The sequence below is a fragment of the Neolamprologus multifasciatus genome, chromosome 4 (genome assembly GCF_963576455.1).
Source record: "Neolamprologus multifasciatus chromosome 4, fNeoMul1.2, whole genome shotgun sequence".
Lineage (NCBI taxonomy): Eukaryota > Metazoa > Chordata > Actinopteri > Cichliformes > Cichlidae > Neolamprologus > Neolamprologus multifasciatus.
The window spans coordinates 11,261,361-11,276,371 of NC_140442.1; the positions used below are offsets into that span (position 1 = coordinate 11,261,361).

A 15,011-nucleotide genomic window follows, 5' to 3' on the forward strand; every position below is an offset into this window, starting at 1 on the left:
TTTGTTGATTTTTCCAGAACTATAATTTAATGCAACCTTAGAAATGGTCTTGTCAGTATTCTCATGCTGTCCTTTCATCATCTTGTGATTTGGTAGAATAGAGTAGATCTAATTATTGCATTATTTTAATTGGTTTAAAATGGTATCATTTGGCATATTTTGTGTGTTTAAGCATTTCAGGCTAGAAAAATAGCTTCAATATTATTCTAAATGCATCTTTTGTGCTTTGTATCTGTTTGAGCTAGGCTTCAAGGAAATAACAGGAACATTAACAACACAGACAAAGGAAATGTTACTCCTATTTGAGCCTTTCAAGTTTGAAACCACATTTTCAGACAGATTTTTCAACTCTTCCAAAAAATCATCTAAGGTTTTTGAAATCAAAGTGACAATGAAATACAAAAGCATAAATGGTAAAGAGGATATTTATTTATCATCACAAATAAAAAGAACCATGCTTACTCATCACAGAAAGAAAAAAAGAGAGAGAAGCGCTCAGTCTTTGTATCTTTGCCGACCTTACTGTCGGATGGTTTTTTGAGAATGTGAGTAATAGCACTCTATGAAGAAATTCATTAAAAAAAAAAATCGTAGCCTATACCCATACATTAAAGCCCCCAACCCACACCTCCCATAGTCTGTGACCCCCACCTTTGACACCCCGGAACAATAATCACAGCATTATTTAAATCAGTCAGTCTGAGGGTCCTCAGTCTCCAGAAGTCTTAATAACCTGGAAGAGTGTGACATTGTACAGCACCTGGTGTCCGTTGTTCCAGGTATAAAGGACCCTCTCCCTGGGGTTATAGTCCATCATGGAAATATGGGAGTATTGATTGTGGAAGGGGATGTCTGTGTACTCATAGCTTGATGTGTTGGTGTAATAAGCAAAATAGATCTTGGCACCAGCCAGGTGGGAGTTGGTGACATATAGTGTGCCGCAGATCATAAAAGACTCTCCAGCACTGCGCTTAGGAAAGCCTGTGTCCCAAGTCTGCAGCACCTCCAGACTCTGAGGCTCCAGGCGGCTGATGACAATGTTTCCAGCATTAGGGATGGTGGTGTAAACAGCCCATAGGCCATTCTCGTCCGCCATCAGGTCGATGTCAGAGGAGCCACCCCAGGAGTAGGGAAAAGTGTTGTTATAGCCGGCCCCACTCAAACTGCGCTGCACCAGCACACTTCGAGAACGGAAGTGGTACTTGATGATAATGTTGCTCTGGTACTTGTTGTAGTACAGTGAACCATTGTAGACCACATGACCAGTGCCAGCCCAAGGGTGTGGCAGCAAGTGTTGCACAAAGTTCTGGCCCTTCATGAAATCATTCATTGTGCGATATTCCAGGACCCGACGTCCCTTGAAGTAACCGTCCATGGACCACACCTGTGGAAAAAAGAAAAATGAATAACATAGGAAAAAAAGGTCTGAAAAATAAGTTAATGAGAAGGTCTCGAGATTGCTGGAGAAAAATATTGTTGTGTTAAACTTGACCTTTCTGTAAGAAATTGTAAGTCACAGTTCATTATCAGTAGCTGCAATGGCCTAAAATAAGAATGTTTAGCGTGTATGTTTAGTGTGCTTGTTTGAGTGTGTGTATATCGATTCTCTGAGTTGTGCATGCATCGATGTGTGTGCAGAGCTACTGATCTGCCAGGCATGTGGGAGTGAAGATGTTGCCTGCGCTTCGCAGTCAACCACTGCTTGTGCTCCTTGCCCTTTCCAGTCCACATTTACAGAAAATCAATCCATTTAGCAACTCTATCTTTTTCCTCAAGCACTCTCAGCGGATCTCTCCACTGACATGGCCCCTCTCTGGCTGCATTTCCCATCTCATTCCCTCAGTGCTCTCACTGAGGCACAGTTCAGCTTTTAATTGATTCAATTAAACTGCAGTTGGCTTAGATCGTTATTTTTCTCTAGAACATTTGAAGGAAAGCTTTGCTACGATCTGCTGCTTTTTCTGGTTCTGTTACTGCAATGTTTCTTTCTTGTCCCACTTTTGCTTCCTTCTCCATTGTAGAGTAAGTATTTTCAAATGCACAGAGGAGAAAGGAAGGGTATGGGAGGAGCTGATGGTGAAGAGACACAGCGGCTGAATTATGTAGGAGGGGAGATTATAGAGTATTAAGCGTTGTTTCTCCTATGCCTGCTAATTTAGGTCTCTAGAATAGAGCAGGAGACAGAAATTGAGTAAAGCAAAGCTCTTGCACATTCCGATTTTTTCCTCCTTTGCCTTTGGCTCATGAGCAACAATGAAATTTCCCCAGAATGATTATGATTATTGCTGCGGATGTTAATGTGGCATTGCTGATGTATCTGCCTATTAATACTTGGAGAGATTGAAGTGATTGAGCCAGGTGATTAAAGACAAAGATCAGGACATTCAGTCACAAAAATTGACCTTTTCTGTCCACAACACCTATTTAGGCTGTTATGATTCATTGCAGGAAAGAAAAAGGCCAAGCTCATCTCTCCTCTTAAACTTCATCAGTTTCCCTTCTCTTCTACACATGGCTAATAATGCAGTCTTCCGCTTTTCCAACACCACCATTTCATCTCAGTCACCATAGACCAGCCTTAATCTTCTATATTATTCTTCCCTTGTCTCTTTCCTGCTGCTTCTTGCCATGTGCCTGACCATACAAAACTGCATGTCATGTCTGATCAGCTGAACCCATTACTATATCATTTGGGTCCAGAGCACACTCCTGGTAATTACCCAAGTGATTTGGAAAACTTTTGCCCAAACAACTCATTCATTTCTCCACTGATGATGAAGTGATTAATCAGCTGGAGTTGTAGTGACAGAGGGAGACATGGAGGAGGGAAAGATACGCTATCCATCAGTGGCACAGCTTTGGATTCCCATTTTTCTCACTGTCTCCCCCCCTTGAAAGCTCATGAGAAGTCATTCTCATGGAAAACAGTCCATCAGTCACTGAAGTGGCGTATAGTGGCACTGCCCTGACACATATTTTCTTCTTTTTTTTCCTCACTGAGAAGGTTGACTGTGGTTATCCTCTTTGCTTGGTTATCCTAATGATAATAATAATAATAATAATAATAATAATAATAATAATAATAATAATAATAATAATAATAATAATCCTGTGTTCCTGTATTGGTGAAATGCAGCAGTTGAGAAACTCACTCTGTTGTCAGAACTGGGTATCATGGTATCTGTCATCCAGGAGCCGAACCTTGACCCTGATGCACGTACTGTGATGGGATTACTGACGCCAGTGAGCTTCCCACAGCCTGGAGGTCAAAGAGGCAGAAGAATTAAGAAAGCATGTATGCCTACATACCTAAGAGGCCACACAGACGCGCATGCACTCAGGTGTTTTCTCTATCATCTATATCATCTATAACTATTTTTCTTTTATAGTTCATCTGAAATATGGCATTTCATTTGGTTTGGTTCAGATTGTTCAGTTTAATTGTTTTCACTGTAGAGGTTTAAATTTTTTTACACTAAGAAAATGTATTATTTGTACCATTATCTCAGATAAATGCGTAGATAAATATTTTGTGCAGTCATCTTGTTCTGAAGGAAAGGACTGTGATGCAGTTTTCTGCCTCGCCACTAGAGGGCGCGGCCGTTTTGTGAGTAATGTTTTTGACTGGGATGAAAAATGGCGTTCATGGAGGCAGTGTGAATTCACAAGTTATGCTCGGGAGCAGTTTATGTGGGTTCAATGAGAGTGTGCGTCCATAAGACTGGTGAGTTACAGGATATTTCTTGTGTAAGAAGGATAGCCTGTATATATTTATCGCTCTGGACATCCTCTGTTTGTACATTTGCTATAAGCTAAGTTATCGCTAAGCTAAGCTAAGCGGGCTAAGCTAAGCTAAGTTCACCTAGGCCAAACTGAGTTTGGTTTGAGTTGGTGATTTGTTATGTGTATTTACCTTCTTTAGTTGGCATCATAAGTGAGTGGGGCACAAGAGTTAAGTGATGGAAAGATGTTTATTTTCTTTGTTGCCAAATATGGTTCAGACTATAAGTAAAGGCTTAGTAGTTTAGTAGTAGGGCCTATAAGACAAGTATGTGACTGTAATATGTTATATGGTGATTCTTGTTGTCTATAATTTGATTGTAATTTGTGTTCTGTTTTTCCATTCTGTTTGTAGAACCACACACACATATACCCACATTCACGCTAAATCTGCCATTAAAGAGCTGAACGATCATCCCCTGTCCTCGTTATTTTCTGGAGGGTCATAGTGGCACTTGACCTGTGCACACCCTGCGATCACCACTGTAGAACTGAACCTCATATCAGAAATCATCATAACAAAATTGGTCCTTTGAGCCGGATGAGGTGATTACAGAGAGTGAAGATGGATTATGACCCCCAGAGAGCAGGTGCACGTCCACGGAGGGCTGTGCGACCACCAGGATGGATGACTCAGTATGCAGGCTACACACTGCCACCTACCGCTACATTGGAGCAACAGCAGACTAGAGAGGGATACGCCAAGATGACGCCCCTCACCCGGACTCCTGGTTCTATTGGAGCTGCAGGACAGACCCCAGTGTCATCCAGCATCCCTCAGGAGTTCATGAACATTGTGCAGCAACTGCAGGAGGACAACAGGCAACTTCAGCTGATGGTAGGAGACATGAGGAGGCAGATGGATCGTAATGTCACCATTACCAAGTGGGATCCACCCACTTACGTTCTGCCCAGCAACCAGGGGGCTACATTTCAGCTGATGACACTTGTGCCTCCACACCTCTAACTACACAGCCTTTGCCCCTGAGACCAGAGCAGCACAATATATCCTACACACAGGATGCAGCTGAAGAATGGCCAGTACCACCACCCCCAGTTTTTCTCCCGAGAGATCATCCTGATCTACCAGAGGTACAGTCTGTTCCACCTCCACCACTACCAGCCATTGCACAAGAGCTTAGCCAACGCTTACAAGAGCTACAGTTACGGCAACCCTCAGTCACTGAAGCTCCTGACTTTCAGCCTCGTGCACCACAGTCCACTCCCTTATCTCAATCACTAGCTGGACCTAGTTTCGACGCGAACATGCTCCCCCCAGAACAAGTGTTGGCTCCCACTACAGCCATAGCTGTAAAGGAGAAGACCTACAGAGGACCATCGCCCTCCATCCCAGAGTTCACGAAGGGTGATCCCAGGCAGTTTGCTAGATTAAGGCTTGCCCTAGACAATATTCTCCCCTTTGATGCAACTGAGAGGTTCAAATATCAGGTCTTATGTGACCACCTTAAATTTGAGGAAGCTCTTTTAATTGCTGACTCCTACAGTAACTCACCACACCCCTACTCTGACACGATGGCCTCGCTCATCAAACATTACGGTCAGCCGCACCAGCTGTCACTGCAGAGGATAGCAGAGCTTATGGATGAGCCCAGCATCCGCCCAGGTGACACAACTGGATTCAGAAGGTTTGCACTGAGAGTCCGCGCTCTGGTCGGCATGTTAGAGCAACTTGGGGAAGATGGACACATAGAGCTGCAATGCGGGTCTCATGTTGCTAGATTGACACGGAAGCTACCCCAAGACCTACGTGCTGCTTTCCGCCGCTACCTTTACCCACAGAAAGATGGAATACCATCATTGAGAGACTTTGCAGAGTGGCTGGAGTATGAGCTGGTCATTCAAGAGGGCGGAGATCACACAGAAAAGGTAGAGGAGCGCTCGAGAGACAGGAGCAGCATGAAAAGAGATAAAAGAGCCACCAAAAGGACTACCACCGTGCTGCATGGTGCAACACACAACACTGCCCCCCAAAGGTCCTCAGCCACATCCCCTTCCACTTCTGAGGTCCAAGACAAGCCCACAGCTTATTGTCCGTATTGTAATAACACTCTGCACTTCCTAGATCAATGTGTCAACTTTAAGATGCTGACTAAGGAGCAGAAATCAACCTGGATTAAGTCCAACAATCGCTGCTGGCGTTGTGGGCGACACCACCAGGCCGCTCAGTGTCGACTTAAAGTGCAGTGTAAGACATGCAGGGGAAAACACCTAGAGGCCCTGCATGAAGTCAATCTCAGACCTGCTGCACCCAATCCACCAATGGAACACGTCGCTGAGCTGGGGAGTAAACCATCTACTGAGGTACTTTATCTAGACCGGCGTGCTGGCTGTAGCCAAGTACTTCTGAAGATAACCAAAGTGCTGCTGCAGAACGGTGAGCACACCCTAGAGACATTCGCCATATTGGATGATGGATCTGAGAGGACGATCCTTCTCCCTGAGGCCACTCAAATACTGCAGTTACAGGGCACGGCAGAGAGTCTTACTCTACGTACGGTGAGACAAGGATTGAGAACCTTGCATGGCGCATCAGTGACAGTCAAAGTCTCCCCTGCCAGCCAACCATCCAGAACATTCACCATTGAGAGAGCATTCACAGCTGATGACCTAGGCTTGGCTGAACATTCATACCCTGTGAAAGCACTTCAACAGAAATATAGACACTTGAGAAGGCTTCCCTTGCAGCCCTTCACAAATGCCCAGCCACTCCTTTTGATCGGCTCTGACTGTCCTCACCTAGTAACACCCATCAAACCTGTGCGCCTAGGCTTACCTGGAGGACCAGCTGCAGTCAAGACTAGACTTGGTTGGGTACTACAGGGACCAATCCCCTCCCTGCTCAACCGCAACAGTGCCTCTTCCTCTCAACTGCCTCTCCTCAATCAGAGCTTCATAGTCAAGTAGAGAGGCTTTGGCAACTTGACACTCTCCCATATCGAAGTGAGAAACTAGTGACACGGTCTCGGAGGGAAGAGCAAGCTACAAGGCTTTTGGAGGCAAAGACGACAAGACTGAATGTCGAGGGAGTAAACAGATATTCAACTCCCCTTCTGCGTGTCAGTGATATGCCTACACTCCGGGTGCCACCTGAAGCAGTACTCCCTAATCTACGTGGCACGGAGAAGCGCCTCAGTCGAGACCCAGAGAAGGCTAAAGCTTATCAAGCGGAGATGGCAAAGTTGATAGCAGCAGGCTATGTCAGAGAAATCAGTGAAGAGGAAATGAGGGCCTCCAAAGAATCATGGTTCATCCCCCACCACATGGTGACACACAACGGAAAAAACCGTGTGGTGTTTAATTGCTCATTCACCTATAGGGATCAGAACCTCAACGAGTTGCTTTTACCAGGCCCGAACCTGGGGGCCTCTCTTCTTGGTGTGCTGCTGCGCTTCAGAGAACGCTCCATCGCAGTTAGCAGTGACATCAAGGGGATGTTCCACCAGGTGAGACTACTGCCTGAGGACCGGCCACTACTACGTTTCCTCTGGCGCGATCTGCAAAGAGACACCCATCCCAAGGTGTATGAATGGCAGGTGCTCCCCTTTGGGACAACATGCTCACCATGCTGTGCAATTTATGCACTCCAGCGACACGTCCATGACCACAGTGACCAGGGAGATGACGTGCCTGACTCCATTGAGAAGAACTTTTATGTCGACAACTGGTTACAGAGCTTCTCTTCTCCAGATGTGGCCACAGAGGTTGTGGACAAACTACGGTCACTATTATCGGAGGGAGGATTTGAGCTCAGACAGTGGGCCAGCAGCACCCCAGATCTCATCAGCCATCTACCAAAGGAAATAAGATCGGAGAGCAGCGTACAGTGGCTGAATCAAACTGATATGGACCCTCAAGAACCTGCTCTAGGTCTGCGCTGGATGTGCTGCTCTGACACTCTGCACTACAAGTCCATGCAGTTGGAGAGGAATCCTCCTACCATGAGTATCATCTACCGGGTTCTGGCGAGTCAGCATGACCCACTAGGGTTTCTCGTCCCCTTCACAACGAGGGCAAAAGTACTAGTCCAGCAGCTGTGGGACAAAAAGCGTGAGTGGGATGACCCCCTGTTACCAGGTGACCTGCTCTCTGCATGGAACAAATGGGAGGGTGAGTTGCAGCATCTGGACAACATCAGTCTACAACGTTGTTATGTGAGCCCAGAGCTGGACAAATCCGACAGTAGGCGTGAGTTGCACATCTTCTGCGATGCATCTCAACAGGCATATGGAAGTGTTGCCTACCTACGGACGGAAGATGCTGCTGGAAAGGTGGAAGTTGCTTTCCAGACTGCCCGCTCTAGGGTAGCCCCTAAACGGCAGATGTCCATGCCACGTCTGGAACTATGTGCAGCCTTGACTGGAGCTCAACTCGCTAGCCTGCTGACCAAAGAACTCACCCTATCACTATGCAGAGTGGTGTTATGGACAGACTCCACCACTGTCCTCACATGGATCCAGTCAGAGTCCTGTCATTTCAAGGTGTTCGTGGGAACTCGGATAGCTGAGATCCAGGAACTGACAGACAGCCAGTCTTGGCGTTATGTGACAACATATGACAATCCGGCAGATGATCTAACTAGGGGTAAAGGCTACAAGACCTCACAGTCCAGTCCCGGTGGGCATGTGGGCCCCCGTTTCTGCAGCTACATCGAGACCAGTGGCCAGAGCACCCAGCCACACCATGTACAGACGTTGCTGAGGAGCGGCGTAAACCAATAACTTGCTTAGCTGTGTCTACTGACTCTATCTCCCTGCCTGATGCACAGCAGTTTACCAGTTTTAGCGAGCTTTTGGAAGAAACAGCCAGGTGCCTTCACGGGGCGGCTGGTGACAATCTCACATCAGGGAACTACAAGGAGGCTGAGCTTATTCTGCTGAGAACTGCTCAGAAAGACAGTTTCCCAGATGAGATCCAGTGCCTGACCACTGGGAAACCAGTTCACTCATCCAGCCGTCTGTTTTGCCTAGACCCGGAATTTGATAAGTCACTTCAACTCATAAGAGTAGGTGGTCGTCTCAGACGATGCCATGATTTGGAAGCTGCTGTGATACATCCAGTAGTATTGGACCCTAAACATCCAGTCACCAGACTACTCATCCGACAGGCTGACAGTGATTTGAAACACCCAGGAGCAGAGAGATTGTTTGCAGAGTTGAGAAGGAAATACTGGATTCTTCGTGGCCGTGAAGCCGTAAGAAGTGAACAGCGCTCCTGCCCTGAGTGCCAAAAATGGAGAGCCCAACCTGCCAGCCCGAAGATGGCTGACCTTCCCCTTGCACGCCTACGATTACATCAGCCAGCCTTCTTCTCAACAGGCATCGACTGCTTTGGGCCAATGCAGGTGAAGGTTGGTCGGAGAAATGAAAAACGCTGGGGCCTGCTCTTCAAATGCTTGACGACTCGTGCCATTCATATTGAGGTGTTGTCTAGCATCAACACCGACTCATTTCTAATGGCATTAAGAAGATTTGTCTCTCGTCGTGGGAAACCAGCTGAGATACTGTGTGACCAGGGAACAAATTTCCGAGGTGGGGATCGGGAGCTCCAGGAAACTTTCAAAGCCCTGCATCCCTCTTTACAAAGCAAGTTAGCAGAGCAGCAGATCAAGTTTCGATTTAACCCTCCCAGTTCCCCCCACTTTGGAGGATCCTGGGAGCGAGAGATCAGGTCCATAAAGGCAGCTCTGGCCTCCACATTGGGCTCGCAGGTTGTAAAAGAGGAAATACTCCAAACAGTGTTGATCGAGATTGAGGGAATGCTCAACTCGAAACCTTTGGGGTACGTGTCATCAGACGTGGCTGACCCATATATTTATCGCTCTGGACATCCTCTGTTTGTACATTTGCTATAAGCTAAGTTATCGCTAAGCTAAGCTAAGTTCACCTAGGCCAAACTGAGTTTGGTTTGAGTTGGTGATTTGTTATGTGTATTTACCTTCTTTAGTTGGCATCATAAGTGAGTGGGGCACAAGAGTTAAGTGATGGAAAGATGTTTATTTTCTTTGTTGCCAAATATGGTTCAGACTATAAGTAAAGGCTTAGTAGTTTAGTAGTAGGGCCTATAAGACAAGTATGTGACTGTAATATGTTATATGGTGATTCTTGTTGTCTATAATTTGATTGTAATTTGTGTTCTGTTTTTCCATTCTGTTTGTAGAACCACACACACATATACCCACATTCACGCTAAATCTGCCATTAAAGAGCTGAACGATCATCCCCTGTCCTCGTTATTTTCTGGAGGGTCATAGTGGCACTTGACCTGTGCACACCCTGCGATCACCACTGTAGAACTGAACCTCATATCAGAAATCATCATAACACATCATAGTGTTGTCTTGTTTTCATTCGTGATTCTCCACAATGCGATCTTGTGTTTGCTTTTTGAAATCTGTAATACACAAAAACTGGTTCACCGACTGACTTTGCGGCATCATTTTTTTCATTGTTGTTTTACTGTCCTGGTTTTTACCCAGTACTCAAAAAGTGAGCATTATTTTATTTTTTTTATAATTCTCTCTCTTGGTTCATTTTCAAATGTAAAACTATAATAAAACGCAAATTAGCTAAGGGCTAAACTGTAACTGCAGTCTTTTTTGTTAACTCATCAGTTTATATGTGTGGGGTTTTTGTAAAATCATCAGTTTAAGCTAACACATTACACACAAATGCAATCTATTATTCATTCCATTTTTCTAGGCCAGTTTTTCTCAATTTATGCAATAATTTGAGATCAGAGCAAAGTGGAAATGTTAACAACATGCTACAGAGTTTTGACCAGCGATGATCCTAGTGTAATCATTAGTTCTGTTCTGGGCAACTGTTGTCAAATTGATTAAATGCTGCAGTGATATATGGTAATACATTTTTAATTGGGTAACAATGACCACATACAAACACCCACAATCATTTCCATATATACCAAGTTTCTGCATGCAGGAGTGGAGTCTGGTTTCAAGTAGCAGGACTCTCTGTCGCAGCTCCTCATAATCGTAGGCCCCCATCTCCTCTTGGATAGCCATAAGCACCAAGGACAGATTCCTTACTTCCTCCCGAAGACGCAGGATCATCTTGGCATCAGTCTTGTACTGTTCCAGCACTGGCAACAGGGGGAGCAGCTGGGTCACCTTGTCTTTTAACTCCTGTGATAGTTATCACAGAAAAGGGGGAAGAGGATTACACCCTTAGAGAATAGTCAAGATAGGGGACGCAACTGCCCTGTGATAGTCAGTACATGAGAGTGAGTGCAATCTTCCCTTGGTGTTTGTGGTTCATAAAGCTTATGTCTCCATTAGGTTCTGGTTTATCTGTTCAAAACTATAGACCTTTGATTTTTAATGAGATTTACAACGTCTATTCTTAATATTTTATGTCAATACCCTGAAATTAGATGTCCTTTTATCTTCTTTCAAGGACAAAAGGAATATTTTATCTATTTAAAAAGCAAATATTTTGTTTTTCCATGTCTGTAAATACAGACATGGAAAAACAAAAATTTTTGAATTTTGAAAAATTTACTTCCTTTGAAAATATTTTGGATTGTAAAGCCACCTATGTGAGAAACACTATTCAAATTGGCCAAACGCCTGTGATCTGTTTTGGGTGATGAAACTTCACCTACTTGCTGCAGTTGCAGAGCTAGTTGTAAATAAACTTGGACTGTGACTCATCGTGTGTTTAGAAGTTAAAAGAACAACATGTCCTTAGGTAGGAGTACAGGAAGCTGCAGGAGAACCTGGCTGCCTACGTGGAGAGAAGTGGGCTCATGAGAGAAATGGGCGTATCAATAAAGTGTGGCCGCCACAGGAGGGGCTGTTTCCTCCTTGTTAAGGTTTATCGTAAATCTGGTGATGGAGCAGCTCTCAGCCCCGTGGCGCCACATCATAAATCTCATTTTCACTTTTTCAAGAAGAGAAAATTCACTCTCGTTAATCTCCCGCACTCTGCCATCGGCAACTTTAAGCTGCACGCATTCATCAGCCAACCTGGTCTGGACAGATCCAGCTTTTTCCCCTCTTTGTTGAATTAAGATAGATCAGAAGATATAACTCATTTTGTTCTGCATATTTTAGTCATCTCAGGCAGTGCTGATGAATTGGTTAATTTTATAAACATCTTCATTACCTTCTTTGGAATGGCTTTCATAAAACACTGAAAGCAAAACACAGGCATTCGTGCTTGTCCTTGTGCTGCAGTATGGACCCAGCGGTAAAGCACACTTATCATTTATCAAGCCATCTTTTAATCAAACTATTTTATGGTCCATCTAATATCTGTAAGGGTGTGAGAAATGTTAAAAAACCCCAGTAGGACAGCCTGCTGACAGGAAGACAAAAAGGCTTACTAATAATGGCAGCTAAGCCCTAGCTTGTAGACAGATAAGGTAGAGATAAATGTGAATGTATGTGCCTGTTATCTAAAGGCAGACAGCAGAATGTTAAGTATATCAAGTAGTAAGCTCAATGAAGATAGAGAACAAAGGGATACAAAGAGACAAATGCAACCCCTCCATTCTTTTTCTAGGTCCAAGAATTTAATCACTCATGAGTGTGCGATTTACTTGGATTTCTCTGTGCATGACAAAAGAACTCATATAACACCGGGAATGAATTTGTGTACCTATGTTTATGCTGCAGTGCATCGCGAGTCATACAAAATTTTATTGTCTGTGAAGAGCAAAAGAGATTGCAATGCATAAGTTTGGCGAGCAGTGCCAAATCAACAGTGTCTGCATTCACTTGACAATAATATACACACATATAAACAACAACGCACACACTGTACACGAGGAGACACAGAGCCAATTACCTGAAAGCCCTTTGGATTGAGGCTGCGGGGATTTTCAGAGGCCACCTTCAGCTTTCCATCTACCACTTTCATTAGACTCTCTGTGTTTCTGACATACTGTAGATCCCTGTACGTCCTTAGGTCCAGCACCTCCATTGACTGGCTGATGTTCTGAACCTGCGCCACAAAAACAAACCCACAATGACACTAATGATCGCGGGTTATCTTAGAGGAGGGGTTAGGGTTTTTTTTTTCTCATTTTACACCTCAATCACAGATCATTTATTGTAAGTTTCATTTTTACAGTTGTTCATTATTTAGTTTAAATTGCAGTAAATGAGTCAGGCAAGAAAAAAAAATCCTGCTGTAATCCTGCCTTCGTAGTTTGGGGTTGGCATGGGTTTTCCAGATACACAGGTGGTGTGAACTGAAAACTTTGTGGCCTCAGTTGTGAATGTGAAATGTCTATAAACTTGTCCTTTACTTGTCTGTAGGCATCTTTTTTGTAGTACTCATGTGCAGATACTAAAAAAAAAACAAAAAACTTCTGCTCCCATTTCGTTCATATTCCAAGTTAAAGCCAAAGAAGAATGTGGAGGTGGCCCTGTTTTTGAATTTAAATATGAAGTTAAAGAAGTTAGTTGAAACTACATAATCTGTGCTGTTTCGTTCATAAGCTGGAAAAATTACTGAAATAAAGAATGGGCTTTAAAATGTACACTAATCACACTGAATTATAGAATTAGGCATACAACTCTCAGTTTAAATAATTATGATGACAGGAATATTCAACAGTGATGACAATGTTATTTCTGTGGTTAAGAAATACAACTTCACAATCTATCAAATTTAAGAACATTCTTGAAGAGGTAGCTGCATCATTGTCACAGTCTACAAACAAGAAATGCCTTCACGATAGGAAATACAGAGGGTTTACAAAATGTTACAAAATTGGTACACACAAAAACAGGAAGGCTCGACTTGGCTTTATCAGAAAACATTTCAAAGAGCCTACAAAGCTCTGCAAAGAAAAACAAAATCTACCTACTGTCTGTCAAACATGGTGGAGGCAATGTTGTGACATGGGTATGCGTACTGACTAGTGGAACCAGGCAACTAGTGTTTAACGATGATGTGACTGCTGATAAAAGTAATAGGATGTATTGCAAAATTTAAAGGGCTATACGCTCAGCTCAGATTCAACCAAATGGTGCAAAATTGTCAGATAGCACTTCCTAATGCAAGACCCAAAGCATATTGGAAAAGCAACCCAGGAGTTTCTCTAGGTTAAGAAATAGGATATTCTTTACTGGCCAAATTATTCACCTGAAATCAACCCAACAGAGCTTGCTTTTCAGTTACACAAGACAAACCTGATTGCAGTAAGACACATAAAGAAATGGCTAATGAAGGTTGCTGCAGTAAATGCCTAGCGGGGCATCTAAATGGAGGGAATGTAGCTTTTCAGCTGAGCCTCTGAAAATGGGGGACTATGTACAGTTAATCTAATAAAACTAATCAAAATTAAAGCTGAATGTCTGTACTTTAATCACATTTTCACTATCTGGTCTATAATCCATGGCAATGGTGTGCAGAGGCAAAATTACATTAAAATGTGTCATTTTTCAAAAGAAGTGATACACTGGTAGGATTTATCTGTCTATAACTGCTTACTGCGTGATTTGTGGAGTTTAATACATTTAATGTGCTGCTAAACATTTTTAAATGTGCGTTTTGGCAATTTGAGCACCACAAGGTCTTTTCCATTTCTTTTATTTATTTTCAAGGGAAGGTAGGCATTTCTACAGCTGAGGGTGTGTAAATCGCACATAAAAAAACACTACATGTCCGAAGAAAGTTATATATGCTTTTATTTACTGTCAATTTAAAAAAAAAAAATACATATTAATAAAAATAAGTAATGAAAAAGAACGTTGGCAGCACAGATAAAGCACGAGGAGGTTAAAAAGCAGCACAGTCCTATAAAATCTGTCGAGGTAATAAACAAACAACGCAGCTATACATGACTTTCAACATGCAATGAAAGTCAACAAGTTTCACTCATATGAAAATGCTACAGCTATGAAAATAAAAATAGTAAGCTCATGATCATGACAGCGTGCAAAAGGTAATGGATGCCTATGAAATGTTACTAAACGACCTCGTGGAGGAGCAAACATGCTGTTAAGTAGGCGTTTATTGAACACTCAGTTTTGCACTATGTTTAATTTTTACTAAGTACTCAGCTTATTCACTTTTGACAGCCCACTCTGTTTCTGCATAACCAACCTACTGATTCATGCACCCCCTCATCTCCTGCACGATGCACTGAACTGGCCAGAAATCACTTGAACATTGATAAATATTACTGGGCTGTCGTGTATACTGGAGGCGTATGGGTACATATGTACAACTCCCCACAGC

At 43.5% G+C, this 15,011-nt stretch overlaps 1 protein-coding gene across 2 annotated transcripts in view; it reads right to left on the reverse strand.

The window, feature by feature from the left end:
• Positions 1–405: 405 nt before the first annotated feature.
• Positions 406–15,011, reverse strand: part of olfm2a (olfactomedin 2a) — a 47,290-nt gene continuing 32,684 nt past the window's right edge. For both annotated transcript variants that reach the window (XM_085157030.1, XM_085157028.1), the window contains exons 3-6: positions 12,609–12,764; positions 10,723–10,942; positions 3,153–3,259; positions 406–1,384 (exon numbers count right to left, since the gene is read on the reverse strand). In XM_085157030.1, coding sequence (XP_085013156.1) covers positions 710–1,384; positions 3,153–3,259; positions 10,723–10,942; positions 12,609–12,764 — 1,158 coding nt within the window. In that variant the 3' untranslated portion in view covers positions 406–709. The remainder of the gene's footprint in view (positions 1,385–3,152; positions 3,260–10,722; positions 10,943–12,608; positions 12,765–15,011) is intronic.